The sequence below is a fragment of the Aspergillus karnatakaensis genome (genome assembly GCF_047715665.1).
Source record: "Aspergillus karnatakaensis strain CBS 102800 unplaced genomic scaffold BJY04scaffold_3, whole genome shotgun sequence".
Lineage (NCBI taxonomy): Eukaryota > Fungi > Ascomycota > Eurotiomycetes > Eurotiales > Aspergillaceae > Aspergillus > Aspergillus karnatakaensis.
The window spans coordinates 642,642-657,173 of record NW_027395715.1 but is presented as its reverse complement, the minus strand read 5'-3'; the positions used below and the strand labels follow the sequence as shown (position 1 = coordinate 657,173).

The following is a 14,532-nucleotide window of genomic DNA, read 5'->3' as shown; positions in this document are numbered from 1 at the left end:
TGCATCGCCATCTGTCATTTCACCAACGGTGACTGATACGACCTTGAATCGGTCTAAGCCTATAACTAGATATGGCTCCCTCATCTGTTCTGGGATTTCAAGAATACCACAAGCAATTCCTGGCCCCTTGCTTTTGCCTGCCCAGCCTAGTGAATCCCCGGCTGTATAAAGAAACTTGATTCCCGTCAGTCCCTCTGAGCAGAATGCAACCTCAATAGCCCTAATACGGGAGGTAGCCGGCATATCTTTCAAGTTCGCTCCGCGGAATCCCACCAGATGACTGGACCCATGGTCACCGGATGAACCTAGACTGATTCCGGAAATAAATGTTTGTGCACCTAACTGGATGGTTGAAATGCCTACCCGGTCGTAGGCCCAAAGGAGACATGGATGTGTTCTGTAATAGAGCGCGCGGCAGCCTTCATTCAGGGGGTAATCAAAACTGACAGAAGCGAGCTGGCCAGAGAAGGAGCTGGCAGGCTTGATATCTCCAGAAGCCCTTCCAGTACTCTTGCTACCGGTATGCTGAAAAGATTTACCATCTCTCTGCACTGGACTGCCATTCGGGCTATTTCGGAAGACAGCATGAAGGGCGACAAGACTAGCAAAAGGTTCTAGCAGATACCTGATCCTTTTTCGATTAATTAAGGACAGGTCAAATCCAGCCCTCAGGCGATCTTTGGTCCCAAAGAAAAGACGAGACCAATCTCGTCTTTCTGTGAGATCTGGAAAGATGAAATCGGCCTCTTGACCGAGAAAAAATCTGCTCCGGTAGTATAACTGGGGAAGTTCATCTCTAGTAATGAGCGATGCGAGTTTGCGACATACGAGTCTCAGATTCAGGAGCTCATGGAATGGAAGGTATGAGAAGATCTTGAATTTCAGTTCATTTGGAAGTTCAGAAAAGCTTTGGTGCGTGGGTGTCTGGCATGGTTGGGTTATGGTGCTCCCATGAGTATCAGACCAACGCTGCGGCCCGCTTGTCTTGCGAGATTTGGTTGTAGCCGCTTCCAAGTCAAAGATGGAATCAATTGCACAAGGGTCGGCGTAAAAATATGAATTTGGGTCCCGTATCTGTGTACGTCCAGTTGGCCTGTGTGTTCTCGCAGCACCATAATAATCGTGGCCAAATTTGAACGCGGATGACTCAAGGCAAGGAGTGCAATAGAGTTGGAAGAAGAGCAATTCTGCAATAATAGCCAGCAGATCTTGAGATGTACCCTCTTGCTCTCGACTTAGCCGCAAAAGGAGAAGTCTCCAGCAGGAATTGTGAAAGCTAAAACACCAACGGCTCTGAGTTTGTTGAAAAATGCTCCATTCCTCTAGTGCGTCAATACCTGTGTCGATATAGGAAAGCTCAACACGCGGCGGCGCGTAAAGCTGGTTTTTACGGCGTATTATTCCTAGGCCAGTGATGTCGATGGTGCCATTGGTGATATCACTCGAGTAAATGCCTCGGACTTCTGCGAGCCAGGGGCGAGCGTGTGGAGGTTTGGGCTCCGGATCCTCACTGTTGGCGTAGGGATCTGGGAGCAGAATGATCCCGCACAGAGGACAATATACGTTTGAAGTCATCAGAGCACCGTCGTTTCAATGATGATTTGACGAGAAATAAGACGAAAACAAATAGCCAACTCCAAGGACTTGGGGCTACCTGAGTGTTATCCACCGTAATCAAGCAGTATTACTTAACGAGTGCTCTTACACATTGATAAAACGAAGTATAAGAAAGATCCTAGGCCAGCTGGCACCCCGCGTGAGCCAAGTCCACGTGACTAAGTTATCTGCGTCCACGCCCGTACCTAGTAACTAGCTATCATCTCCCTCTTACGCTGCGAGGTCTGAAGAAAGATGTTACTACTAACTTACTGTGATTTAGATATACCTACGAGGGGCAAAGGCTATACATCATGAGCGGGTGTGCGGAATAGATCCGTTGTGCGCGTCGGATTCCGGATCCATGGATCTTGCCTGAAGCAGCAAAGAATCCCGCTTCCACTTCTCCAAAGTCCGTCGTCTCTCCTGCTTTTAGGAACCATGAGGGCGGAATAAGCTTACAGAGGGTATGTCTTTTTTTAGAGGGAAAATGAGCCATGCCAGGGCCCCATGCCTAGGGATCACCATTTGGGCTGATCTCACGCGCATTATCAACAATTCCTGGCCAGTAATCAGCAGAAAATAAAGAATTCAAAATAGCCCGCCACTATCCCAATAATGGACGGACAGGCCCCTGGTTTCGAACAACACCATGGTTGAGTCTGTGGGAGCCTGGGATGGCCAAAGGCGGAATTCGGGTAGGCAGTGTGCTCGGCAGGGTGTTCGGGAGATTCTCTCCATACGAAGCCCCAGAATATGGGCGCGTCGCCTCTATTCTGGGTGGGAGGGTCACGACCCAAGCCACCCTCCGCCGCCACCTCCAGTTCTCTCCTCCCAGAGAAACTAAAGGAATCCCCGAGGTTCGTTCCCGAAGGCAAACAACCTCCAGTCCGGACAAGCGTCGGGGAAGTGTGGAATCCCCATGCGAGGGGCTCATATAATAGTATATATAGATAAGGCGCCCGGAAACTGGAAAGAAAAGATATCTTTTCTGAATTCTTGTTCACATATTCTTCTTATCAGATTTCAATCAGGAATAAAAGTCCGGCCCGGGAGAGTCGGTCAAGACTTTGCACACGCACCTCTGAAGGCCTCGGCCACGCATCGGCTCGCAGATTGCTGGGATTGCTGCCTCAGTCACGCACCTTGCCCATCACATTCACCCTGCTTTCCGTCTTCCGAGTTGTCTTATGGAGACCACTTAGGCCCGGAGTGACACCACGGCCTCAGCTCACTCTCCGCTTCTTTCACACTGCGTGTCCTCTTCCTTCTCTTCGTTTCTTCCCCCCCCTCTTATCCCCTCTTTCCTTTTTATTTTCTCCAACGGCACTGGTATAGGTTTCCTTTCTGCCAAGCCTGGTCCTGTGATTTAGGGGTCGGTTTCCCTCCCCTTTCTTTCTTTCCTTCACCCGACCCTTCGCTCACTCCGGTCTCGCTCGAGTGAGTGCATTCCGTGCCCCCCCCTCCCTCGACGAATCTCACCATGGCGCAATTCGATACTCTGGATGTGGTGGTCCTCGCGGTGCTCTTGGCTGGTAGTGTCGCCTACTTCACCAAGGGCACTCTGTGGGCTGTCGCAAAAGATCCCTATGCGGCTTCCGCAGCGGCCATGAACGGCGCAGCCAAGGCTGGCAAGTCGAGGAATATTATTGAGAAGATGGACGAAACCGGCAAGAACTGCGTTATTTTCTATGGATCGCAAACTGGAACTGCGGAAGATTACGCTTCCAGATTGGCAAAGGAGGGATCTCAGCGCTTTGGTCTCAAGACCATGGTTGCTGACCTTGAGGAGTATGACTACGAAAACCTGGACTCTTTCCCTAGCGATAAGGTTGCGTTCTTTGTCTTGGCTACATATGGAGAGGGTGAGCCCACCGATAACGCTGTCGAGTTCTACCAGTTCATGACTGGCGAGGATGCGAGTTTCGAGGGTGGCGGCTCCGCTGAGGATAAGCCTCTCTCCTCTCTCAAGTATGTCACTTTTGGTCTCGGTAACAACACTTATGAACATTACAACGCCATGGTTCGTCAGGTCGACGCTGCTCTCACGAAGCTTGGTGCGCAACGGATTGGATCTGCTGGAGAAGGCGACGATGGCGCTGGTACAATGGAAGAAGACTTCTTGGCATGGAAGGAACCCATGTGGGCTGCGCTCACCGAGTCTATGGGTCTTCAGGAACGTGATGCTGTCTACGAGCCTGTATTTAGCGTGACTGAAGACGAGTCTTTGTCTCCGGAAGATGAATCGGTCTACCTTGGGGAGCCCACCAAGGGTCACCTGGATGGCCAGGCAAAAGGTCCTTTCTCCGCGCACAATCCCTACATTGCACCTATTGTCGAATCTCGCGAATTGTTCACCGTCAAGGACCGCAACTGTCTGCACATGGAAATCAGCATCGCCGGCAGTGGCCTCTCTTATCAAACCGGTGATCACATTGCTATCTGGCCCACCAACGCAGGTGCGGAGGTGGATAGATTTCTCCAGGTGTTTGGTCTCGAGGAGAAGCGCCACTCCGTTATCGCTATCAAGGGTATTGATGTGACGGCCAAGGTTCCGATTCCGACTCCCACCACCTATGATGCCGCCGTTCGTTTTTACATGGAAGTCTGTGCCCCTGTTTCGCGACAATTCGTCTCGACGCTCGCTGCCTTCGCTCCCGATGATGAAGTCAAGGCGGAGATTGTTCGTCTCGGTAGCGATAAGGATTATTTCCACGAGAAGATCACCAACCAGTGTTTCAACATTTCCCAGGCGTTGCAGAGCATCACCTCCAAGCCATTCACCAATGTTCCCTTCTCCCTGCTCATTGAAGGCCTCAACAAGATTCAGCCCCGTTACTACTCGATCTCTTCCTCCTCGCTTGTCCAGAAGGACAAGATCAGTATTACCGCTGTTGTCGAGTCTACTCGCTTGCCTGGTGCTACTCACGTTGTCAAGGGTGTTACCACAAACTACCTCCTCGCTCTGAAGCAGAAGCAAAATGGTGACCCTTCGCCCGATCCTCACGGCCAGACTTATGCTATTACCGGTCCTCGCAACAAGTACGATGGAATTCACGTTCCCGTCCATGTCCGCCACTCCAATTTCAAGCTGCCTTCAGACCCCTCCAGGCCTGTTATCATGGTTGGTCCCGGTACTGGAGTCGCTCCTTTCCGTGGGTTCATCCAAGAACGCGCTGCCTTGGCTGCCAAGGGCGAGAAGGTTGGCCCCACTGTTTTGTTCTTCGGTTGTCGTAACCGTGAAGAGGATTTCTTGTACAAGGATGAATGGAAGGTATGTATTTCTTTCTTTGGCAATCGCTCTGAGCTTTGCTAACAATTTGCTCTCCAGGTCTTCCAGGATCAGCTTGGCGACAACTTGAAGATGATCACTGCGTTCTCTCGTGAAGGCTCGCAGAAGGTTTACGTCCAACACAGGCTCCGCGAGCACTCCGAACTCGTCAGCGAATTGCTCAAGCAAAAGGCGACCTTCTACGTCTGCGGCGACGCTGCGAACATGGCTCGTGAGGTCAACCTCGTTCTTGGCCAAATCATCGCGGCCCAGCGCGGTCTCCCGGCCGAAAAGGGCGAGGAGATGGTCAAGCATATGCGCAGCAGTGGTAGCTACCAAGAGGATGTGTGGTCATGATTTCTGATTGCTTTTCGGCCCTTATCCTTCTCATGACTCTCTTATCCAACTCATCATTGATTTATCTTTGCACATATACTCCGGTTTCTTGGTTATATTGGCGTGGCTCATGTATGCCTAGTGCTTTGCTTCCCCTTCTGACGGTCGACCACAAAAGGAGTTTTGACCTTTTAGGGATGAGATAGATGGTATGACGAATTCTGTAAGGGACAGAATGTCTCTATGATTGCAAGTTATCGTTCGGAGTAGAGTATCTTTATTAATATTTCTATACAATGTTATTCTTCCATTTTCTTTGAGTGAAGTATCCATTGTATATCTTGTACTCCATAGTCGAAGATATTCGGAGTAGGTAGAGTGCTTGGTAAGGATGAGCGGAGTTAAGAGCAAAGGTCCGTAGTGAGCGTCATCAGATTTCTGCAAGATAGCGCGCCCGCCAGGGCTGTTCCGCATACCTCAAACACCCAACCCACCCAGCTGCTCGATCTCCATCTTATCGCTCTCAATTCGAGATCCCCCCACACAGGAGAGGCTGCTGATATAAATGATTCCTCGAGATCGATAAATTCTCATGTGTGCAGCTCTTCCCGGTCGATTCTAGGAACAGTCGTCCCCTGCTCCCCGCAGGGACTCTCCAAACTCATAATCAGATCCCGCACGTTTTCACTACGCCAATATGTCATATATAGTGCCAATTCATCGCGCCAGCAGCATTCGCCATGCATTGAAGCTGCGATTTATGAGCTCAGAGGATGATTGCTTGGTTGTTGCGTGTGTCCCTCGAAACTCACCCCAGCTCCCAAACGGAGTGCGGGATAAAGGAGCACTTGCTAATAGCTACACTCTCTTGGATACAGGAAGGCGAATCAACTCGAGTTCTACTCCCTTACACCAGATGGCCTCGCCCTAGTTACATCATGCTCGATATATGCTAGGGTGACGATGCTGGCTTGTCTCCCTGCGCCCGCAAACTCCCCGACAGACCACCTCTTCGTCGGCACAGATCGCTACTCATACTTCACACTCTCATGGGACCGAACGCATAAACAGGTCCGGACAGAACGGAGCTATGTTGATATCGCCGATCCCTCCTCCCGCGAAACACAACTAGGCAACCGCTGCATGATCGATCCGAGCGGGCGGTTCATGACACTGGAGGTCTACGACGGCATGATTGTGGTTATACCTATCGTGCAAATTCCCAGTAAAAAAAGAGGGCGACAGGCGCCGGTGCCGACTGGCCCTGATGTTCCAAAGGTGGGGGAGCTTGGCGAGCCGGTCACGACACGGATCGATGAGCTTTTCGTGCGTTCCTCAGCCTTTCTGCACGTGCAGTCTGGACCACCCCGGTTGGCTCTTTTGTATGAAGATAATCAGAAGAAGGTCAAGCTTAAGGTGCGAGAGTTGAAGTATAGTGGCGGGGCCGGGGTTGACTCGGAGTTTACACATTTTGCGGATTATACGCAGGAGTTGGATTTAGGGGCCTCGCATCTTATTCCTGTTCCTGCGCCACTGGGTGAGTGGTCCTAAATAGTGTTCCCAAGCGGCTTCTAATACTTTGTAGGTGGACTCTTAATTTTGGGTGAAACGTCAATAAAGTATGTGGATGCGGATAATAACGAAATCGTCTCGCAGCCATTGGAAGAGGCGACTATTTTCGTGGCTTGGGAACAGGTTGACAGCCAGAGATGGTTGCTGGCGGATGACTATGGCCGGCTGTTCTTCCTCATGCTCGTCCTCGACGGTTCCGAGGTGGAACGCTGGGAGTTACACCGTCTTGGAAATACATCACGAGCCTCCGTCTTGGTATACCTCGGCGGCGGCGTAGTATTTGTGGGATCGCACCAAGGCGACTCTCAAGTAATACGCATCGGTGACCAATCATTCGACGTGCTCCAAACTCTGTCCAACATTGCTCCCATTCTAGACTTCACGATAATGGACCTCGGAAATCGAAGTAGTGAGAGTCAGACACACGAATTCTCGTCCGGGCAAGCTCGCATAGTCACTGGGTCTGGAGCCTTCGATGACGGAACACTCAGAAGCGTGCGGAGTGGTGTCGGCATGGAGGAGCTGGGTGTCTTGGGAGACATGGAACATATAACGGACTTGTGGGGCTTGCAGGTGAAATCCAGCGATAGCTTTCTGGACACCCTGCTAGTCACATTTGTGGATGAGACGAGAGTCTTCCAGTTTAGCGCCGATGGGGAGGTGGAAGAATTAGAGAGTTTCCTTGGGCTGAGCCTCTCGGAGAACACACTTCTTGCCGCAAATCTGCCGAACAAGCGAATATTGCAGGTCACTGAGCACAGACTGCTCATCGCAGATACTGAAAGTGGCATGACCGACTTCCAGTGGGAGCCACCAAATCAGCTCATCATCACTGCTGCCTCCGCCAACGACGACACGGTAGTCCTTGTCGTGGGTGGAGAGATTGTGACTGTGCTGGATATACGGTCAGACACCCGGATCGTAACGCAGAAGGACTTTGGTGCAGACAACCAGATATCAGGAGTCACGCTGCCGTCATCGCCTTCTGAAGTCTGCATTGTTGGATTCCCTCAGCTGGCAAAGGTGTCCGTGCTGAAACTGCAGGATTTGACCGACATCACCACAACCTCCATTGGCCCTGCCGGCGAAGCCTTTCCACGCTCCATCCTTGTTGCTAGTGTACTGGCCGACAGCCCCCCGACGCTCTTCATCTCAATGGCTGACGGAAGCGTTATCACGTACAACTACAACGTCAACAACCATACCCTTTCCGGCATGAACAAGCTTATCCTGGGCTCTGAGCAGCCTACTTTTAAGAAACTACCAAGGGGCAGCGGGCTGTCTAACGTGTTTGCTACGTGCGAGAACCCTAGCTTAATCTACGGATCGGAAGGTCGTATCATATACTCCGCCGTGAACTCAGAAGGAGCCTCCCGTATCTGTCATTTCGACTCGGAAGCATACCCAGGGGCGATCGCCGTGGCTACAGCGAATGAGCTGAAGATTGGTCTAGTCGATAAAGAGCGGACGACGCAAATCCAAACACTTCCTATCGGTGCCACAGTCAGGCGTGTTGCTTACTCGCCGTCAGAAAAGGCGTTCGGCATGGGCACAATCGAGCGTAAGTTGGTGAACGGAGAAGAAATCGTGAAGAGTCACTTTGTGCTCGCAGACGAAATCTTGTTCAGGCGTCTTGATGTTTTTGATTTGGGGGACGATGAGATTGTCGAGAGTGTCATTCGAGCGAAGGCCCCGGAAAGCAATGATGGCGACGCAAAGGACTGGTTTATTGTCGGTAGTGCGTACTTGTCTGAGGATGATATACACTCTCCCCGGGGTCGTATTCGCATCTTCGAGGTCGACAACGGAAGGAAGCTTGCTAAGGTTGCTGACAATGGGATGAAAGGCGCATGCCGTGCGCTGGCCGTGATGGGGGATAAAATTGTGGCCGCACTTGTCAAAACGGTATGTTTTTCTGGATTTAAATCTACGATATCTAATATGTCCAGGTCGTGGTCTACAAAGTCATCCACAAGTTTGGCAGCCTCAAGCTCGAGAAGCTCGCCAGCTACAGAACCTCGACCGCCCCGGTCGATGTAACAGTAACCGGCAACGTAATCGCCATCTCCGATCTCATGAAATCTGTCTGCATTGTCGAATACGAGGAAGGCAACAACGGCCTCCCGGACAAACTGACCGAAGTCGCCCGCCACTTCCAGACAGTCTGGAGCACAGGTGTCGCCTCAATTGCACCAGACACATACCTCGAAAGCGATGCAGAAGGCAACCTGGTTGTTCTTCACCGCAACCGTTCCGGTGTCGAAGAAGAGGACCGCAGACGACTAGAGGTAACAGGCGAAATCTCCCTTGGCGAGATGGTCAACCGGATCCGTCCGGTAAATATCCAGCAACTCCCCGGAGCGACTGTTGTCCCTAGGGCGTTCCTCGGAACGGTACGTATCCCCCCTGCATTTGCCGTAATCAATGACCCCACCCCCACAATCCCCCGCATCATCCGGTCCGAGTCCCGACTAATACCACCCCGCACAACAGGTCGAAGGCTCCATCTACCTCTTCGCGTCCATAAACCCTGACTACCAAGACTTCTTGATGCGGCTCCAAGCCACAATAGCCACGCGCGTCGAGTCTCTCGGCGACATCTCATTCAACGAGTTCCGCGGCCTGCGCACCATGACCCGGCAGTCGAATGAGCCGTTTAGGTTCGTAGACGGTGAGCTCATTGAGCGGTTTTTGACTGCTGAGCCGGACGTGCAAAAGGAAATTGTGGACATGGTTGGAGGAAAGAGCGTGGATGAAGTCAGGGCGGTTATTGAGGGGTTGAGGAGGTTACATTAGATGGCCCTGTTTTCTAGGAATTCCCGGGCGTGATAGAAAAGGAAGAAAGGCCGTCGTCCATTTTGAATATATATCCTATTTACCGATCTTTCAGCTCACAGTTGAGTAATTGACTTGGGTGCTGATGTAGACAATATGCGGCGATGCGCAAACATATATTATTAATTAATCCATCCCGGGCTCAACAAATTCCATCCCACCGACCCCGGTTTGGCGGTGGATTTCGCCACAAACCTCCAAGAGAGCATATGTCCTTTAGAGAGAAGGTTAAAAGCCCAGTTTGTATTTGACTAGCAATGTGCTAGTTAGTATAAGCAGGTCGGGAGCCATACGGTGTGTTGTCTCCCTACGCTGGACACTTGGGCGGGTGTCATCGGTCATGGAGCCTTGCTCTGGCATCTAGATTAGGGCTAGGTACGGTATCTCACTCAATATCGATTCGTTTTCCAGATTGACTGTTCAGTTCTTACAAAGAATGGATCTCCCAGAATGCTTCTTCCAAGGCTAGTACAGAAGACTGGCCTGCCAATGATCGAAGGACAGGGATTGAGGGGAAGACGCTTGGCAGGTGACCTGCCCCCCCCGTGTGACAGGGTGTCGAGCACTGGACTCGCAACGACATCTCCTCCTCCAAATGGACACTCTCGGCATGCCTCCAACAACTTCTTCACTTCCACTAGAGATTCTCGATCGTGTATGCGAGTACATTGCCCTCGACTACCCAGAAGGACTGTATGATGTAGTCCTTGTGAATAAACATTGGTACTCCGTCGCCGGCAAATACCGCTATTTGCGCATTCATGTCAACGTTGTAAACCGTCAGCGTCTCGCTAGGGACCTCTTGTTCTGGACTAGAGCCCTCGAGCGCGTTTCCGGTTTTATATCAGTCCGCGAACTTACCATCCTTGGCAGAATGCCGCATATTGAAACCGACTACCGTGACACTTCTTACCTGGATGAATGGGAGTTTGCTGGACACGCTCCAGAAGATGACCTTACGCAATTGGACCGTTTATATTATCAGAGCTTTTCGGACGTCCTCAACCGGGGGGTGCGGCATGTGTTTCATGGGTGGGAGGCTTTGGCTGATCTGCTCAAGCGCCTTACTGGCTTGCAGTCTCTTGTATGGGCTTGTGAAACACCGCTTCCTCCCAGTGTTTTACAGGTTCTGCAACATGACATACGCAATTGCAGACTGCACTATAGAACATTTAAGCTGCCGAGTCTTCATCAAAAGTCTATGGTTCCGCACGACATTGATGCCCACGACTACGCATTGGCCACCTACAAACACCTGACCAGTGTCCTTGTCCCATTGTCGCATTATGATAGCAGTGGTTGTGTTGAGTATAACCAGGAGGCTGTGCAGAAGATGGCAGCGGGACTGGCGCCAGATCTTACTCAAGTACACGTCGTTTATGGACCCCCTGGGGCTGGATCTGATCGTGTCCGGAACCTAAGGCGGCCTGCGTGGAGGGGCTTTTTCATCGACCAAGAAGATGACAGTGGCGAGGGAGCACCTCAAAGATCGTCATTGATACACCTGCAGACCTGGAGTTTGAGCCCCGCCAATTATGGCTACTTCTCCCAATGGGAGGCACGTATCGCGTTTTCTGAACTGCAGGTTCTTCAACTCTGGGCCGCCAGCTTGGAAACCCTCCAAGCGGTAAGACACATACAATTCACCTCATTAAAGACGCTTGCGTTGGACCTCGAGTATCCACAGGGCTCTTGTGGAGAGTTTAAACACTCCGAGGCTGCCCGACTAGACGTGGCTGCAAGCGAGTTTCTGTTAGAGATGGCTGTCTCTGTTCAAAGAATCCACCTATCCGGGATACCAACTTGCGAGAGAGCGTTTAAAGCGGTCCTACAGCGCCATGGAAGTACGCTACAAACATTATCTCTTGTATCGCCTGGGAGCCCGTCTCGCGCAGGCCCTCAGATGACAGTCAGTCGAATCATGGATATCCACAGATACTGCCCCCGCCTGCGTGATCTGCGAGTTCCCATCCAGCGAGCAGGAGGGAACTCGCATGAAGTGGAGATCTACAAAGCTTTTGGAGTCTTTTCTGACCTTTCTGATCTCTTCTTTCAACTAGACATGACAAACGGTCTGCCAAGATCGCCGTTAAGCGTCCCCCCATCTCACAACACGGAGGCACAGGAAGCAATCGACACATTCATAAACGCCGCGGTAGATGAAGTCCTCGTCCGGGATATCCTAGCCAAGATTGTTGCAGCAGGCGCACTCTCGTTGCAGCGCTTCAAAGTAGTTGTGAATCTGGACGTCACGAGGCCGGAGGTGCTCCTTGAATTGATCTTCCATATGGCTCGGAAGTGGAAATGTACTAGGTTTCCTGCCATCATAGATCGAGGTGTCCCGCCGTGGCACGCCAAGGTCGTCGTGGAGAGATTGGGATCAAGCGGGAAGAGGTTTCTCCAGACCCTGGATCATCGTTCGATTTCTGCTGGGCTTGGGAAGTACGAGTTGCTCTTTCGACGGCTGTGGCCGAACAGAACGGCTGATTGGGATAATGACTGGCACAGTTTTCCGTTGTCTTGATGCCTCTAATTGTCTATTATGGTATGTACGGAGTTGGGCTTGCGGCGTCAAGGAGGGTCATTCTGAACTGGTTCATGTGAAAAAAATAAAATGAAATTATTTAGGTCATACAAAAGTCGAAGATTAGTAGTAGGCGAAGAAAAGAAGAAGTACATGCCCGAAGAAAGTCTATCAATAAGAGCACCCGAAGGAGAACAGGAATAGGAAAGCAGATCAGAAGAACCCCAGTAGACAAATCAAGCCTTCTTCTTCTCATCCTCACTGTCACTCCAATCCAACGCCTCCATCAACTCCTCCTCCGACATCTTCACCCCCTTCGTCTCCTCCGCCTCCTTCTCCAGCTTCTTCTGATGCTTCTTCGCCCTCTTCCTCGCATTCTTCCCCCACTCCGGCACGCCACTCGCAGCCGCAAACTCCTCCGCATTCTCCTCCCCCTCCGTATCAACATCTACATCATCAACCTCATCATCCGTATTCTCCACCTCCCCAAGCACCTTCCCCTCTCCCTCCCCCGCACCTCCCCTTAGGGCATTCGGCGAAACCTTCGCCCTCTTCTTCCGCTCCTCTTTCCGCTTCGCCTTCTCCTTCTCCTGTTGCTTCTTGCGGTCCTTGTCATGCATCTTCTTGAAGAAGGCTTCGATGTACGGTCTGATGAGGATGTACCCGACCACGGATAGTGCGACTTTCGTCCATCGGTGGAAGGTCACTTCAGCGAAGGAGTTGTAGAAGTTCCGACAGAAGCGCGTGATTAGGAGCTCGAGGAGGCTGTAAAGGTTGCTGAAGTAAGTGTTTATGGAGTCCGTGATGGCGGCGGATATGTCGGAGGGGAGGGTGGACATTTTGATTGGTTTGGGGGTGTGGAAAGGCCTTGGAGGCGGGTTTTCGTGAAATGCTGTGAAAAGGAGGTAGGTAGGAGGAGGATGTTGGTAAGGAGATTGATTCGTTGTGAGGGATTTTGAGGTTCGTAGCGGATGAAGCGGCCGGGTAGCTCGGTGAGGATGCTGTGTTGGAAGTGAGGGTGGTAGAGATAACTTAGGAACGAGATAGACCGGATATAGGAACAGGTCTTCGCCTCAGAAAGCCAGATAAACTGCCCTGCTTGAAGACTCTCTCTCTCTCTCTTTAGTAACGTGCAACTGAAGAAACTGAAAGTGTTGTTTCCGTCGAGAAGAGCAGGTGGGCAAAAATGTAGGTTCCTTTTCCGGCTAGCGGGATCGATGCCCGGGCGGTTGAATTGTTGTTCCGGAGTCAAGCTTTGGCCAATCATCGGGCTCCTCTTATATCCGCCGACGCGTTAAGGTGTCATTTCGCGTTCTGGTTCTTGTTCGACAAGCTGTGTTTGAAAGTATCAGCTACGCTCAGAAGTCTGTGTTCACGAACTTGATCAAACAGCTCTTGAAGAGAACTTTCAACTCCCGAACACGCCACGCCTCGCAATGGATCAGAACGAGGATGTTGGGCTTGAAGAGGTACGCATTCCGCGCGTTACAGTGACATCAAGAAGCGATCTAACAATTTGCAGCGCCTGAAATCTGCTCTGTGGCTCTCTATCGGAAAGATCGTGGATGAGGAGACAATCAAACTCGGTGTTAACGCTACTCCCCAGTTTATCGGCGCCTTGACCGAGCTCGTTTGGGTCCAGATAGGTACGCTACCCCGGAGATTTCCCCTGACAGGCCTTGCGACGCCATCCACCACATAGAGAGGGTGGGTTTTCCGATACTCATAAAGCCTCTGCCCCAGGTTGTGTCATTTGCGACATCATGAGAACGTGGCTAATAGCTGTGGCTTAGAAACCGCTAGTCAAGACCTCGAAAGCTTTGCAAAGTGAGTGATGCCAACTGTCGCTTAGCCACGGTTTCTTCTCGAGCTGCCAGCTGACAGATGATGTGCTAGACACGCCGGACGCTCGACGATCAACGTATCGGACGTTATGATGCTCGCACGCCGCAACGAAGGATTGGAATCTATTCTGAGAGCATTTGTCGATCGCCAGCGCCAGGAGGAAGCGGAATGAGTGCCATTCGCGGATACTTCATGGGGGACCGTTGTTTTGGGTCTTCCCCATGGTTTTGGAAGCGTACAATTGGATGGAAGTCACTTGCGAGTTTAGGGTACTTTGACAGGTGGGTAGGATCTTAACGGATGACCACGGAGTGAAGTTGAATCCGACAGGCCGGCCATGAGCCGTCGGATTCCCGAATACAGCAAGACGCCAAAATAGCAATCGCGGTGAAGTCAGCCAAGCGAGCTCACGATTCGACGACGTTTCGGGGTCCGAAAATATGACGTACGCCACTTTCCCCACGATTTTTGACGGGCTATGTGATCGCTTGCACTGCACATTGAAACGTCCTAGCGACAATCCTGGTGCCTTGCTCATATGAGTCGGAAGAAT

General features: G+C 51.4%; 5 protein-coding genes across 5 annotated transcripts; 4 read left to right on the top strand and 1 right to left on the bottom strand.

The window, feature by feature from the left end:
- The first annotated feature begins 2,596 nt into the window (after positions 1-2,596).
- On the top strand, positions 2,597-5,523 carry cprA (NADPH--hemoprotein reductase cprA). Its single transcript, XM_073709686.1, has 2 exons — positions 2,597-4,870; positions 4,928-5,523. The coding sequence occupies exons 1-2, from the start codon at positions 3,080-3,082 to the stop codon at positions 5,222-5,224; spliced, it is 2,088 nt and encodes a 695-aa protein (XP_073576461.1). The 5' UTR covers positions 2,597-3,079; the 3' UTR covers positions 5,225-5,523.
- A 176-nt stretch (positions 5,524-5,699) lies between these two features.
- Positions 5,700-9,630, top strand: BJY04DRAFT_228443 (DDB1/RSE1 family protein). The gene is made up of 5 exons (XM_073718843.1): positions 5,700-5,995; positions 6,082-6,740; positions 6,789-8,680; positions 8,725-9,168; positions 9,269-9,630. The coding sequence occupies exons 1-5, from the start codon at positions 5,901-5,903 to the stop codon at positions 9,569-9,571; spliced, it is 3,393 nt and encodes a 1,130-aa protein (XP_073576460.1). The 5' UTR covers positions 5,700-5,900; the 3' UTR covers positions 9,572-9,630.
- Positions 9,631-10,206: 576 nt separating this feature from the next.
- BJY04DRAFT_178067 (uncharacterized protein) lies at positions 10,207-12,213 on the top strand. The gene has a single exon (XM_073709685.1). The coding sequence runs from the start codon at positions 10,221-10,223 to the stop codon at positions 12,132-12,134; it is 1,914 nt and encodes a 637-aa protein (XP_073576459.1). The 5' UTR covers positions 10,207-10,220; the 3' UTR covers positions 12,135-12,213.
- BJY04DRAFT_178066 (uncharacterized protein) lies at positions 12,214-13,311 on the bottom strand. Its single transcript, XM_073709684.1, has one exon. The coding sequence runs from the start codon at positions 12,971-12,973 to the stop codon at positions 12,371-12,373; it is 603 nt and encodes a 200-aa protein (XP_073576458.1). The 5' UTR covers positions 12,974-13,311; the 3' UTR covers positions 12,214-12,370.
- A 259-nt stretch (positions 13,312-13,570) lies between these two features.
- Positions 13,571-14,151, top strand: BJY04DRAFT_213402 (CENP-S family protein; the record flags this gene model as incomplete). The annotated part of the gene is made up of 4 exons (XM_073714874.1): positions 13,571-13,603; positions 13,657-13,780; positions 13,928-13,961; positions 14,031-14,151. The coding sequence occupies 4 exons, from the start codon at positions 13,571-13,573 to the stop codon at positions 14,149-14,151; spliced, it is 312 nt and encodes a 103-aa protein (XP_073576457.1).
- Between the last annotated feature and the right edge of the window lie 381 nt (positions 14,152-14,532).